At 34.6% G+C, this 14,895-nt stretch overlaps 1 protein-coding gene across 1 annotated transcript in view; it reads left to right on the top strand.

The window, feature by feature from the left end:
• Positions 1 to 14,895, top strand: part of LOC106684377 (Protostome-specific GEF) — a gene marked incomplete in the record, with an annotated part of 87,833 nt that overhangs the window by 1,902 nt on the left and 71,036 nt on the right. The window contains 6 exon segments of the mRNA XM_067053377.1: positions 721 to 854; positions 5,883 to 6,499; positions 6,831 to 6,950; positions 8,011 to 8,061; positions 8,151 to 8,212; positions 9,828 to 9,988. Of these exon segments, the coding sequence (XP_066909478.1) occupies positions 721 to 854; positions 5,883 to 6,499; positions 6,831 to 6,950; positions 8,011 to 8,061; positions 8,151 to 8,212; positions 9,828 to 9,988 (1,145 nt within the window).

Genomic DNA, 14,895 nt, shown 5'->3' with positions numbered 1-14,895 from the left:
AACATATTAAAATAAATAAATAAAACAAAGAATAATCTCCGAGCTAATTCCCATGCAAGTGATGGTGTATGATCCCCAGGGAGTCCAAAATAATATTTGCCGCCAAGATCGCAATATCCCCAATGCTAACACCTAGGCCTTCTAAGAAATTAATTCAAAGAAAAAGAAAATAATAGGCAAACTTGGAAATATTAAAATTAAAATCTGTACCGCCGTTTTCAGTTTAGTATCTTTGTGGAATCTGTCTATCCTTTTGGTTTTCTGCACGTGTTCTTTTACCAAGTCATGCATTGTTATGCAGATGTGTCCTGATGGATTGCTTCGAGCCACATGTCCCGCCTATCTGAACCTCCTTGCCTTCATATCATGAGTTATTGACTGACCTGTCTCTGCAAGCAGTTCACTGTCACTTCTTCTCCTACTCTTATATTAAGGCTCTGATCCCAAATTACTCGTGCAGTTGCACGGATGATGCCGCAAATCTCCTGGCTCTGTTTTCTAGGGTGCCTATTAGCGCAGTCGTATTTAGAGCTGGCTGGCTTTATCATATATTATATGCATACAGGGATATTATTAGTAAAAAATATAGCAAACGATGTTAGTATTAAACTTCGTAGTGAGTAAGCTCACTGGATATTCATATCTGCATATTTTTTATTTCATTTGCATTACTCTGATTTCTTTTTTCTTGAGTGAACTCCTTCAACGAGACTGTTTCAGGAATGGGAGGGGAGCAGAGAGACACTGTACACGAGGCTGGAACCCACCGCTCTGAGGGACGTGAGCAACTACCACCGCCTCGGCGAGACTCCACCCCGCACTCCCGAGAGAAGGACGAGCCTCAAGAGGCCGAGGTAAACATTTTATATATTTTTTGAAATAAAGCTTCATTTATATAAACCGCAAGATGAATTATTTATTTAAATACATGAAATGAAAGTATAAAGAAAATAGCGATAATTAAAAACAAAAGAAGTAATATAAAATGAGAAAGAAGTCATTGAATGGAAGTTGAAAACTCACTGAATAGGGTTTTATGAATGGTCTGCGATATCTCCTTCTAAATAGGCCCCTTCAATCAATGCCTTTTGAACTTGCCTTCTACATTCAACTGTCTGTATATTTACTAGACGTTATATTATATATTACAAAACTCGATACGTTGAATAGCAAGTTATTTCCAAGTCAACCATGTTCCCCGATTCAATTATGGATAACATTGATCGAATATGAGACCTTATCCCTCGAAATTAACGTTATGATAACATCACAACGAGCCCTAAGACACTATAAGTCTACATATACAAGAATATTGATATATTTAATAAAAGAATATTACATATTTTTTGAAAGAATACTCTTCACATGGTAGTGAGTAGCTCAGTGGTAATGGACTGTTCTACTAACTCCAATGCCTCCAGTTCGAATCTGGCAGATAACTATTTTCTGTTTTACTGGAGCCTCATTAAGCGTGTCCCCATAATTGGGTACAAACCACAAATTCTGACCAAATCACCTCCTTGCACAACCGTTGGTATAGCAACAGTACTCCCTTACAAAGTACTGTACCCCTGACCCTCCATAGGTTGTAGTGGTACGGTTTAATTTTTTTTTTAACGTTTTTTTTTTTTTTATTTTAGTGATAATCATTTCTTCAATGCTAAATTATTATAAGGACATATATAGGTTCATAATCTATTTTTTTTAATAGTTCCAACGTTTCGGCCAGTATTTCAGGTCTTCATCAGGGCAAAGAACAAAAACAAGATAACAACCATAATGATTAAATGATATTACAGAAATATTAGAAATTTTTGACACATGGATCTTCTTCAAGAAAAACAAGAAATGAAATTTCTAATCGTCTGAATCTGAAATTCTGGCCGAAACGTTGGCACTTAGGAATACGTTTATAACCAACTCATCATAAATAGTTTCTTACGGGGCAAGTTTGAATTGTTGGATGGATCTAAGTAGTTTTTAAATGAACTGAGGTCACCAACGCGTGGGATAGAATCAACTCTTAAGTGTTCGGTTGCTTAAAATATACCAACCTTCATCGCCACGGTTAGTTTAATAAGAAAAATTAATCGATAAGGAAGGATATATAAATAGCTACAATCAATCCATAACAGTCGAAGAAGAGTCCTGATATCCCGAATAAAGCTTAGAGTAGTCCTCAGAGTGTGTACTCTGGTTCAGGGCGACGACTCCTAGTGGGTGCTCTGACGACACTGTTATGACGTCAATAGCCAAGGGAACAATTGGTGAAGCGTAGGTCGGACAAAAAAAAAGAAATATCTTTTCTATAGGTTTCCCAGTCAGTGGAACCAATACTTTACTACAATGGCGTCGGCTTCTTTTCATTAGAAGTAATTAAACTGTATTCTTTAAATTAATTAATTTTAGATAAAAATAATAATGAAAGGAAAGCACTAGTACCGTGCTCTGAAGGCATCGAGTTGCGCGTCAAGAATCGATTTATTTTGCTTTAACTTTTCTATTATGGAATATGTGGGGTCCCTTATGTCAAATATAACTCCCTCATAAACGAAACGTTGTACGAAACTGATATTATGTATTTAAGGGAAAATTTTTGCTTGGTGTATTGCATCAACATTTTCGCTAACAATCGACTTCTCAGGAGTATATATAATCGATTTTAGACTTGTATTGGAAAAAGATTTTGATTAAATTGGGTATTTAAGTTGTAATTAATAATAGATGAATGAGAACTATGAAATAATTTGATACGAGAGAAAAGAAGAGCAACAGACAAATTTTTAGAAATGAAGTTAATAATATAGACGTATAATATTCTGTTGGGAAGGATAAATATATTATTATATACTCTCTATATTATTATATAGCTATCTTAAACTGTTTTTAATGAAGAAAGTAATGAAACTTATTTATATTTACCGACGTTCCGATCTGATATTCAAATCATCATCGGGCTGAAACAAACAAAATGATATAACAACCCTAGTTCAGAGACAAAATACTTAGAAAATAATAATAAACAAGTTTGGAGATATACATGACAATAAATTAAGTAGATATTAGTCGGTACTAATAGAAGATATTAATACTATCTACTTAATTTATAGTTATGCATTATAGGTTTATTTGTTATAATTTTCATTTTATTTTTATTTTCCTCTGAATTAAGGTTGTTATTTCGTTTCGTTTTTCAACAACCCTACTTCAAAGGCAAAATTCGGAGAAAATAATAATAAATAACCTTGAAAAATACATAACAATAAATTAGGTAGATAGTAGTAAATTGATACTAATAGAAGATAAAATATAAAATATAATACAACCCTAATGAACACCTGAAATTTGAGGTCGAAACATCGGCACAAATAAATAAGTTATATTAATTTATGTATTTTTTTTTCTATCTGCACCCTTGACCACCTTCTGCTAATATAAATTTTAGTGAACTGGCGTAATTCATTTATATTTATGCTATGCTTCTGCAAAAGGAAAATAAAATTAATAGTCTCTTCACATGAAAGTTGTTAGAGTCGTTCTGTCAATTACAAGACTCCATTTGGAAAATTAGTACGATAAAGTATTTCCACAGTGAATAATAAGGATATTCGTGATCTTTAGTTTAACATGTTAAAGCTTGTTAAATGGAAAAACTCATGACCAACTGAGCTAGTTTGTGTTATTTATTGTTTTGAATGTTTTTATAACTAATAAAGCAATGTATGACAATAATAATAATGTGATCAGTTTTCAATTGGCTCATCTTGATTATCTTCCTCACAAGTTATAAGTTCAACAAGAGACTCAGGAGCCAAACTTTCACACAAATTCCACTTTTCACTCAATTTAAGCAAGTTGTTATAAATTACTTAAATCAAAACATAAAAGTAAACAATTGCATGAAGTTTTGGAAGGAAAGGTTATAAAACAAGTTGCTTATAAAATCCGCTAGGATCTCTCATATATTTAACATGACTTTAAATAGGGCTGCTCACAATCCTATACTTATTATAACATTTTACATTTAACATGTCATCATGAATACCCCCAATATAGGAATATACGTTCTGAAACGAGCGTTCAACTGAAATTAGGATGGTAAGTGAATGTTGTATGATTTACTAAAGGCAATTTTTTAAAAAGGTTTTTTTAAAATACTCTTGTTGAGAGGTGATTTATTGAAGGTATATAAAAGAAAAAAGTTGTGATATGAGCTGGTGATGTAACGAGGCATCGATTTTCCTGCTGTTTTCTTTTCCTGGAAGGGAGCTGTTTACTGTTTACGGCTGCTATTGTTGTCGAGTTGTTTACTACGTCCCATTGTCGTAGATGAGGATGGTTCAGTGCCTTTTGGATCTAACGTACTGCATCCCTTTGACGGGAGGGCAGTTTTCACAATCACTAGTATAACGAATGTATAAGCTAAAATATCTTCAATTCAATAATACAAACTTTTTTTAGTGATTACGGAGAAGACGTCACACCAGCAGCGTAGTCGGTTATAAGAAACTGTGAAACGTTCCTTATCAGTTCTATTTTTGGTTTTTTGATGTGGCTTGTGTTGTCTTGTGACCTGGTTCAATGAAAAGTTTTACTTAATTGCCGACTACGAATTCACGCCTAAATCAGTCAGTCAGTTTTTCTAAAAATGTTTAGGAAATGGGTACGTTTTGGGGAATAATCTCCAGACCTTCGGTAGTTTCGGGAATCCGATCACAATTGTTAAGAAATTTTAGATTTTGACACCTACTCCAGTAAGTTGTTGCAATAACGACCCTGGAGAAAAGTATCGATGTTGTGAAGTGGTGAAATAGTCTGAGAGGCTACAATGCTACAGTAGCATGGCCGACCGCATTTGTAATGACTCGATTTATTTGAGGACATGAAATTTAACGACCTCATTAAGGGACAGAACAGAGCCACTACAGAAGGCATTGCATTATTGCTAAGGCACTGCCCAGCTGCACGCGACCTATCTTCCACTTCCTGCAATACATTATTACTACTCCAAAGGTATATTCTTTAATGTTCTATATTAAAGAAGAATTTTTTTTTTCCGAACAGATAAATTAGAGAAATGTAAAACACTAATTTATGAATTTAAAAAATAATATGATTTAATTAAATGATTGTTTTGATACTCAACTGAAACGATCGTAGTTGATGAACAAGGATGCTTTAGCTGAAAAATTAATAGTCTGGTGAGGAACAAATATTTGCCTTGAAAAATTCTGGGAGAAGGACATAAGCCTCTAAAATCATGTCCAGGTCAAGCCTTAATAATAAAAGTTATTATTATCGACTCTTAGTCCAAATTACAAGTCCTGGAGCAAAAACTTCGATTGGCAAAGAGTTTCGTTAATGGAGATAAAAAAAATTATATATATTATTTCAAATGTACAGTTTTATAAAAGATAATTTTTAAACAGACCTTACATGCTTAAAACTTGTTGACTCTTCTGTACCCGAGCTTATTTCATTTAGTCTCAAGGTACTAAGTTTACGCCTTAACAAGCTTAGCCATCACAGCGTCTAATCATCTGACCTAATACTCTTCCACATATATAAAATACGTTCTATTCCTTTTAAAATTGTTGGGAAAGTTGGGAGAGGTCTCCTGAAATGTGCTGCGACATATTTTATTTCCCCATCTTCCTTAATTGGAAGATTTTTCTTCTAGACGATGACGTTCCGAACTTATTGCGGTTTTTATTAAGATAAGGAAATGGTAGGCAGTAAACCAGTTTTCATTATGACAATCAACATTCTAGTCATACAACACTGTCTTTGGAGAGTTACAACTGTATAATAATTACTTTTTTTGTTTTATTGATAATTATTTTTGTTCCGTTGATTGATGATTATTTTTCTCTGTTCTTTAGAAAATCGGAAGAGCGGCTTCTAGAATGGCGGGACGAATCCCCGGAGAGGAAGAAGCAGGCCTGCATGTCCCCCCACATCACCGCTCCTGTCCTCACCGGTAGCAAGCTGAAGCTGGACCCTGTTCGCAACCTCCTTCAGATCGAGTTCAGCCCGATCGTCTACGTGGACGAGTCACCTAGTCCCGTTGAGCTGGACCACAAGGACATCCCGCTGAGAGAGGAGCAGAAGGAGAGCATCCTCCGGACCCCGAGAGTGGACACCGTGCGGGAGGATATCAACAAGCGGTTGAGCGAAGTGTCCCCGCTGGCCAACAAGTTCCACTTCTTGAAGCTGGGCGGCTTCCTGGAACCTCTGGAACCACCGTCGACCCTGAAGAGGCAGAGGGTGATCCGGAGGAGAAGGAACGAGAGGCATCCCATCACCGCCCTCACCCTACCCGATGGAGTCCCGAGCCCTTTCGAGAGTCCAGCGGTGATGGCGAGGCTCCAGCCCAGCTTCCTCACGCTGCCCTCAGGCATTCCCAGCCCTGCTAGTCCTGGGGTACATCCCCTGTCCGATACCTCCGCTACCTCCTCTACCAAAATATTCGACGAGGACGACGGAGTGTCTAGCCTAGGTATTACATTAATCTGTATTACACATTTATTTTTGACGATTGCCAAAACGTTTCTGGAGCATATTTGTAATAAACAGTAATTATTGTTTGAATAGTGTTGAAACATTTCCATAAAAAAAACCTTAAGTTTCTCAAACAACTAAGCAGTATACATTTTCTCAGTTCAAAACATCACATAACTACAAACTATGATGAACAGCCAAAATCAAACTAACCAAATTTAGACAGTAAAACACCCAATGACAGATGTGTTCAATTTGATTCTTTCTCAATTGACGAAGCGTTGATTGTATATTCTTACTATATCTTTTATTTCTGATTACCTCTACAGGGAGCGCTGAACAGAGTCCTTTGCCAATCGTGGAGGGAAAATCCAGAAGCAGGAGGTGTCTTACCTTTACATCACCGGCCAGGAAAAAACCTCATCGGACGCAATCTACCAGGCAACAGGGTAACTATTCTAAATTACCTAATAAGTAGTATGAAAAAGGATGTAGTGTTTTTATTTTGCGGAAAATGCACTAAATATAAGGGCGTACTCCTTGACAAATGTTTGCTTCTGTTGTCTCCCTTCTCCTTTGACACATTGAGACTTGATGTTCATCGCCACACTACTCTTCAAGGCTGGACACGACTATAGCGAAATATAATTAAATGTTTTACTAATAAATTTCTTAGACTTTGATTTATATTTAGTCAAAACAGTGAAAGAAAAAAAAATCATTAATAATATTGCTAAGAGACTTGACTTAGCTAAATATAGTTCAACCCAGAAGTTGTCCAAGAATCTATAGAGAATGTTCTACCACCCGAGCTAACCTCAATTATGAACATTAACTTTTGTTTCAGAGAACAACTTATCTTTACCTAATTTTGTTTTTCTTTTATTTTTAAATTTTTGCGGGAAACCATTGCGATTTTATAATTTAACAAGTTGAGATACATTTCTAGATAGCATTTGGCCTTTAGCTACAGCGACCTCACGCGGGTTGAAGAATTGCAAGTTTGCGTGTGCTAAGTGATACAATTATTAGGCCAAGTTCTCTGTTTACACTCCTTCCGCTTGCTAAACTTTGCTTTCCTTATCTTCTTACAGAAATAGAAAGAAGTTGTGTAATTTCTGAGAAAGAACTTACAAAATACATCAGATAATTAAACGTAGAATTATAATAGTATGATTAATTTTTGCGCGCTTGTACGAGCGTAAAGATTAACATCCTATTAGGTCTCCAGGGGATAACATTGCTCCGTTGTCATGCGTTTCTTGCTTCTGAGTGTAGACTATCAGTGGTAATGAAAGTCTCGAAAGAACTTTATAGGAAAGAGGTGCTAAGTTCTTTGGAAAAATAATTGTAGATTAACTGTTATTTTTCTTGTATTGTTTCCATTAAATCTCTTTTTTTTTTCTTTTTTTTTTATATGACCAGGAAGAAACAATAACTTATAAACATTAAGCACACCACATTTATATATAATTTCTTAGTGTTTATAATTGTGATTTTTTTGCACAGGTGAACTGGAGTTGAGCATGCAGTACAGTACCGGTGTACTCACTATACACGGTAAGTTGGACGTTTACATTAAAAGTATAAATATAATTAGTAGCTCAGTGATTCAAAAAAATTACACTAACAAATCTATTTTGTTACAGTAATCCGTGGAAAGAACCTCCAACCGCCCTCAGAGAGCACCACCTGTAATGCCTATATCAAGGTATACAGCCATCATTATAACTTGACTTAAGAAAATAAAAGATCATAATAATAACTTAACTAAATTAATAAGGCTTTTGACTAAAATAAACTGGCTAAAGCTACTTTCTAATGTATTAAGAAAAAAAACACCATATCATTGGAATGAATTTGTTCTTTTTCACACCTTATCGTTCTTGAACGAGTGTTCGATTTTTCTTAAAGTTTGAATCCAATTCGCTACCTCTTATTTTTCGCTAGTCACTGACTACTCAGTTCTAGTAAAGTTCTACTAAAATCTTAAAATCTAAAGGTTCATATTTGAATCAATTCATAAGCGAAATTCTAATTTTATTTTGGATTGGATACACGTTTTTCAGAGAAATATGTATTAAATAAATGAAGTCGAAATGCTAGTCATAGGGGTTATGACTAGCATTTCGACTTCAAGCCTCATTTTTAATTACTCTACTAATTTCTATGCTTATTTTCAATTTTTCAATTTATATTACTTTCCTTGGCTGAAAAATGTTTCATCTTCCAATTAAGAAACTAGGAAATCGAGAACAAATTAACAACAGGTATATTTCAAATTTCAGGCCAAAACTACTGACTTTTTTTTTTTAAGATGGTTAATAACATCTTAAAACCTTATTGTATTAAATATTTTCTTTACATTCTAAAAAAAAAAATTTAAATTCATATTTTAAACCTTTAAAAAAAAAGTTTATACAAGTATATGTATAGTACTTAAATTACATAAACTGTAATAATTCAATTACCATTTTAAGTGAGGTGTAGATAGTTGACCGTAGATTAATGATTGGAGAAGTTTGTCGGGGGTGCGGTCAGCAAAGAACAACATAAATAAACAAAACCATATTTATTTATTTTATGCCGACGTTTCGACCTGAAACTCAGGTCGAAACGTCAGGCACCCCCCGACAAACTTCTCCAATTACCATTTTAGTTTAAAAAGGAGAAGTATTAAAAAAAATAAAATAAAAAGTTCATTTATTTTAAATTACCGACCATTACTATATCAGCGCTTTTTATATTCTAAGTTTTAGTAGATCCTAAATATATAAAGAAGGCAGTGGATGAAAAAATTTATCTGCCTGTAAATCCAGACATTACGGTTAAGTGTAGGCGGTAGAGCTCAGAGGAGCAACACATCAAAATCTACCTCTTTGGAGCGTATCTTTCCGAGTATATCTATATATAGACTCTCTTTTAGGTATATTGATATCTATGCTGATATATATAGTCTTGAATTTTTTATCTGGATTTATTATTTACCTATTGATATATCGTCGGTGTTATGTAAAAAAGGCGACTCCAATCATTAACTAATTAGTATCAATGAATATTCCAGTAAAAAATTAAATAATAAAAAAATTACTCCCAAATTTCTGGAATTAACCAGAAAATTTCCAGTTTAGATATTTTTTTTTTCATAGCGAGATGAATTAGATTTTTTTTTTTAATGATACATCAAATTAACATAATAATACAGTTCAGAGCTCTTTTTTTTTTTTTTTTTTAATTTATACAAATAGGCTTACTATATATAAGCATTTCGACTGGAGTGTAGTCTTTCAACACATATTTAAGTGTTGTTAATATGTTCCCAACAGGTGAGCTTAGTTCCTGGCCAAGAACGGACCATTCACCGTACCTGTGTCCGGAGGGACTCCAGTAACCCGAGGTTCGAGACCAAATTCTTGCTCGAGCTGACGGACGAGGATCTGACGAAGAGAGTACTTGTCTCAGCCTGGCACCGAGATCGAGGCAACAGGTACGCTCCAAATCTAACATTGTACCAATTTTTGATTTTTCTATCACAAATAATTTAAAAAGACAAGAAAAAATTACTTTAAAGTGATAGTAGCAATTGTTCATTATTGGAAGATTCCTAAAGAAAGCATTGGCTATCTCAAACGGCAGTAAACAAATAACTGCAATGACTTGTAAATCCAGAAATCACTAGAACTGAAAAATAAGGAGTGAAATCTTATCATCATTATGATTATTATAATTTAATCAGTTTTAATAAAAAATATCCTTTTAGCCTCAACCTGTTTATTTTCTTATTACTCCAATCCTACGCTTCGGCCATCCAGCCATTCTCAAGGATAATTTATACTTAATATCAAAGCTATAATGTTGTCAAAAAATTTTAGGCTATTCTGCCTTTGTCAAATATATTTTATTATATTATAATCTTATCATAGATAAATGTTGTGATAAGGTTACAATAGAAATACAATATTATTAAATTGAATAATATTAGAACAAGTAAATTAGTTAGATTAGAAATAAGTGGATAAACTAAAATATAATCTGACAATTGAAGAATTGGCTGCTACTTTTTAACAATATTGTAGCTGTGGTATTTTGAAAAGTTATCCTTAAGAATGGCCGACGCGTACGTGTGGCATAAAAAGAAAATAAACATGTTGAGCCTAAATAGATATTTTTTATTATAATTGATAAACAAATAGTCTCAAACAATAATTCAAGTTATATATAAATTACAAATTAATTTAAATTTATGTAATATAACTATTTTTATCATGGTATCAGAACTTGGATATTGAATAAAAAAATCAGTTTATTTAATTTTCTTCACTCAACACTGCCTTTTATGACGTTTACTAATAGAGAGGCATCGATATTAAAACTATTTCATGTCGAAAGCAATGTATTAGTGCCACATTATGTATTTAAATCAGAGTTATCAATACCAAAATTAGTTGGTATAAAAAAAATGTTTAGAAACCAGTTTCGTATATTTGAATCAGAGGTATCGATAGAAAAAATATTTGTATTATATAATAAAGTATCGATACTGTCCTTTAATCGGTGAGTACGTTCTTTATCTACTGATGATCGTATAACAATTAAATGGTTTTGTCTCCAATGGATGCCGTGTAGGTATTGGTGTTATATTTAATTTAACTTGGAGGAGCACGAGTTCCTTACAGTGACCAACTGTTGAGTTGCTCTGGAGAAAAGGGTTCCAGTTTTAGGGGTCCTACTTTTGGGGCGAGGAAGGGAAAGATATAAATATTTAACTGAGGCCAGGGGGTGGGTGAAGTTAAAAATTTAGAGATCTCGCTTCAGAGTCGTAAAGTCAGCCGGGCAAGGAATTTTATTCCTGGCAACGAATACTGCATGGACCTTATGCCCTCTGCTGTGTCCTAGAATAATGAACCCACTTCACTCCAACAACCGATCTTGAATTTAAAAAAATAGATGGTTTTTTTAATTATAATTGGGAATATGGTGAAATTATCGGGATTCTTGACTCGGTGTTAATCCGCAAAGTGTTAAAACTGTCGCTATGGATACCATTGCAAGATTGTATTATATCCTGAATCATAAAGCAGCCTTTAAGTCAGAGAGGTGGTACGACCCTTCTCTCCTTCAAAGCAAAAGTAAAGACAAAAGGCCACGCCCACGGTGCCGAGACTTATGTTTAGATTAATTGAAATGTCCGCTATTGTAATCTAAACTGTAACAGAAGGCAGCCAGTGATAGGCTCTTACTCTGTCCCTACTCCTCTGCCACGCCTCTGGCTTTTCATTAGACCCACCTTTTTCGCTTCACTTTTCTTACTAGCTTACCCCATCAATTATACTCCTTCCTTCAAAACAATGACTGGTTCTATCTAGATCAAAATGGAGGTTATCGTGTACAGTGAAAAGTTTGAAATTGATAACGAAATCTTCTCTAGTCAGGAAGTAGTTTTTAAGGAGTCTTCCTCACCTTTTTCCTTCTGTATTGTGCTTCCTAGCTTGGAGGTCTGATTTATAATGCCTTATTATTTCATCTGCGGTAGTGAGAAATGATTTTGACAATCTGGTTGGCGCTGGAATGTACTCATACTCTTCCCAAGGCTGATGGACAAAGCTGGATATGAATCGTTACTGGACTGGCATTCTATGATGCTACCCACGCCGAAACCAGTATTGCCAAAAGTTAAAGTATGGGTGAAAATAATAAATAATGGGGTTAAATAATAAATATAGAAAGTAGTAGTAATAAATCCTATAGCTCCCATTGCAATAAAGGACCAATCCGTTTCCATTTCCTTTTCGTGTTCATGCCTTCAGTCCTGCGCTCTAGTTGTTTATTTGTAATAATTCCAGACCAAATGAAACTTTGCTTTCTCCTGAACCATTTATGTACAAATACTTCATGTTATTCGGTATTACTTTTGTGTTACTCTCCTGTTTTTGATATATACAACAAAGACAACAAAGTTGTTTTAAACAGACATAATTTAGTTTCCTGGAAAAGGATAAGATCCAAACTGTGTATCTCTGGACAAATGATTTGCTGTCTTGACACATTCCGTTTCTTATATCTCCTTCCAAGGAATGAATTGACTCTGCCGATATGATTACTTTACCCGTACATTACCTCAAATATTACAATATTCCACTCTTGAGTTTATCCTCATTCTTTTCATTTTATTATAATTATTATGGCACTACATTGGCTACAATAACTCGGGCCTCCATCACACCCAAGAGATCTCGGCTAATTCTTGTTCCCATTCTCCATCTTTCAGCTTTTAAACTCCTAAATCCTCCTCCACGTCGTCCAGCCATCTGATCCTGGAACGTCCTCTTTTCCGCTTTCCTTCTTGTTTTCCCATGTAGCATTTTCTTGGGTATTCTTTGATCGTCCGTCCTCTCTACGTGCCCTATTCATCTTGTGAACAGTGCCTTCAGCTCCTCCCCATATCCTTCTCAATACCTTTCTCTCCCATCCATAGATTTCCACTGGTCTTACGATGGTTTTGTAGATTACCTCTTTCATTCTGTTAGAGAGAGGTCTAAACTTCAGTACTTTTTGCAGTGAGAAATAACATCTATTTCATGCTGCTATCTTGGCTTCTTTTTCGCTCTCCACTTTTTGTCATCTGTAACCAGGCTCCCAGGTACTTAAACTGGTTTATAGAGCTGAAACTGTGGTCTTTGAAAAAAGTCTTTGGCCATTTTACTATTCATTTTCTTACCCCCCCTTGAACTTTTCATGTATACCTTTCGTTTTAGCTGCATTAAACAATAGGTCCACCATTGCTGATTTTTCTTTTAATCTTCTCGCTTTGAAGTCAATATCTTTGAAAGTTTGTATCAGGAGACAGATCGTTTTCTAGTCGGTGCATTGTTCCAGTATATTACTCTCTTTCTATTGCATGGTTTACGCATTACAAAACGAAATACGATGGGAGTCAGAATCCATCCTTGGCATACTCCAGTTGAAGAATCCGCTATTCGAAGTATACTGGATATTTGTTCTGTGATTCCATACCTTGTGAGCAATCGCCAAATCTTTTCCCTATTGACCATGTCCAAAGTTTTATTTAAGTCAATGAAGATCGTGTTTAAGTGGCTTTTGCATTCTTTGGTTTATCATAGGTCGATGCAACATGATATAAAGAATCGTCTGGATTATTTTGAATTATTAATAATGGATTTTATTGATGGATATTATGATTCATATCGTAAAGGTGCATAGAGCAGACCTGCAGACCCGCTGGAACGTGTTACTAAGACCGGAGTGGATAGGACAGAGCTGAGATATGGGGCAGGGGAGGGGATGCTGGGATCAATGCTTGCGCGGCCCAGTCCGAGCTCGGTCTTGGGATAGCCTTCATGGCGCGCTGGTTCTTTAGCGTACTCCAGTTCTTGTCGGTGTTCTGTGCCGTTGTTCCAGCCTCTGGGTATCCGATAGCTACTGTGTGAGTTGGCGAGTTCTGCACTCCAAGAGGATGGCACTAAATCCGGTTTGAGTTAGTTATTACTATACATACCCATAATAGTTTTAGCATATACTACAAAGTGGGTACCTTGCCCATCATTTCTAAACCCAGGAGGTTGGGCCTGGTTGCTGACCCCATAACTGTTGGTCAAGTAACACTACATCCTTAACAAATACTGAACCTAAGATCCTTCACAGGTTTTTTTAATATTTCCTCTACAGATTCTAGTGAATCAGTGTGTAGTCATCATCATATCGTAATATATTTATCAAATATGTCAATGATTATGCATAACTTGATGAATTATTTTGATTTATTACATTTGCCGTTCGAGGAGTACAGTTACATTTAAAAATAACATTGGATAATATGGCTCGGATGGCGTTCACAAAACTTCTCAAAAACTATTTATTAAAAAAACAAGATTTGGACCCATTAAATTATGACAGGACTATAATATTACATTTAGAAAATTATATAAAAAAAGATATGATAATGTACGAAATCGAAAAATTAATTAAAAGAAAATTGAAAGGAATAGAATACATATTTATATCTATTAATATGAAAATATGAATATTATTATTAGTCTATTAATATTTATTTTATTCATTTGATTTACTCCGTTCACAAAATGCTTTTATCCATTAATAGGAGGTTTTTTTTTCTAATATATTAGTTATTTTGTGACACTCTTTCATCTTTATAGATCCTTTATTTTTTTTTCTCACACATACTCATCGGAATTCTCGGGATATCTTTTCCTGATATCTGATGTATTTTTTTTTTTTTCTACCCATATAACATATTTTGAATATGGTTATAATTTACATTAATATACATAAAGTCTTATCTTTTTATTATGCTCCAATATGATACAGCTTAGGCAATTGCCTCTTTTAAAAGGTTTATACTGGAATGTTATGAGA

The sequence above is a fragment of the Halyomorpha halys genome, unplaced genomic scaffold (genome assembly GCF_000696795.3).
Source record: "Halyomorpha halys isolate HHAL.00 unplaced genomic scaffold, Hhal_1.1 Scaffold576.1, whole genome shotgun sequence".
NCBI classification, from domain to species: Eukaryota; Metazoa; Arthropoda; class Insecta; order Hemiptera; family Pentatomidae; genus Halyomorpha; species Halyomorpha halys.
The sequence above is the reverse complement of the archived record's forward strand: the minus strand, read 5'-3'. Positions and strand labels throughout refer to the sequence as shown.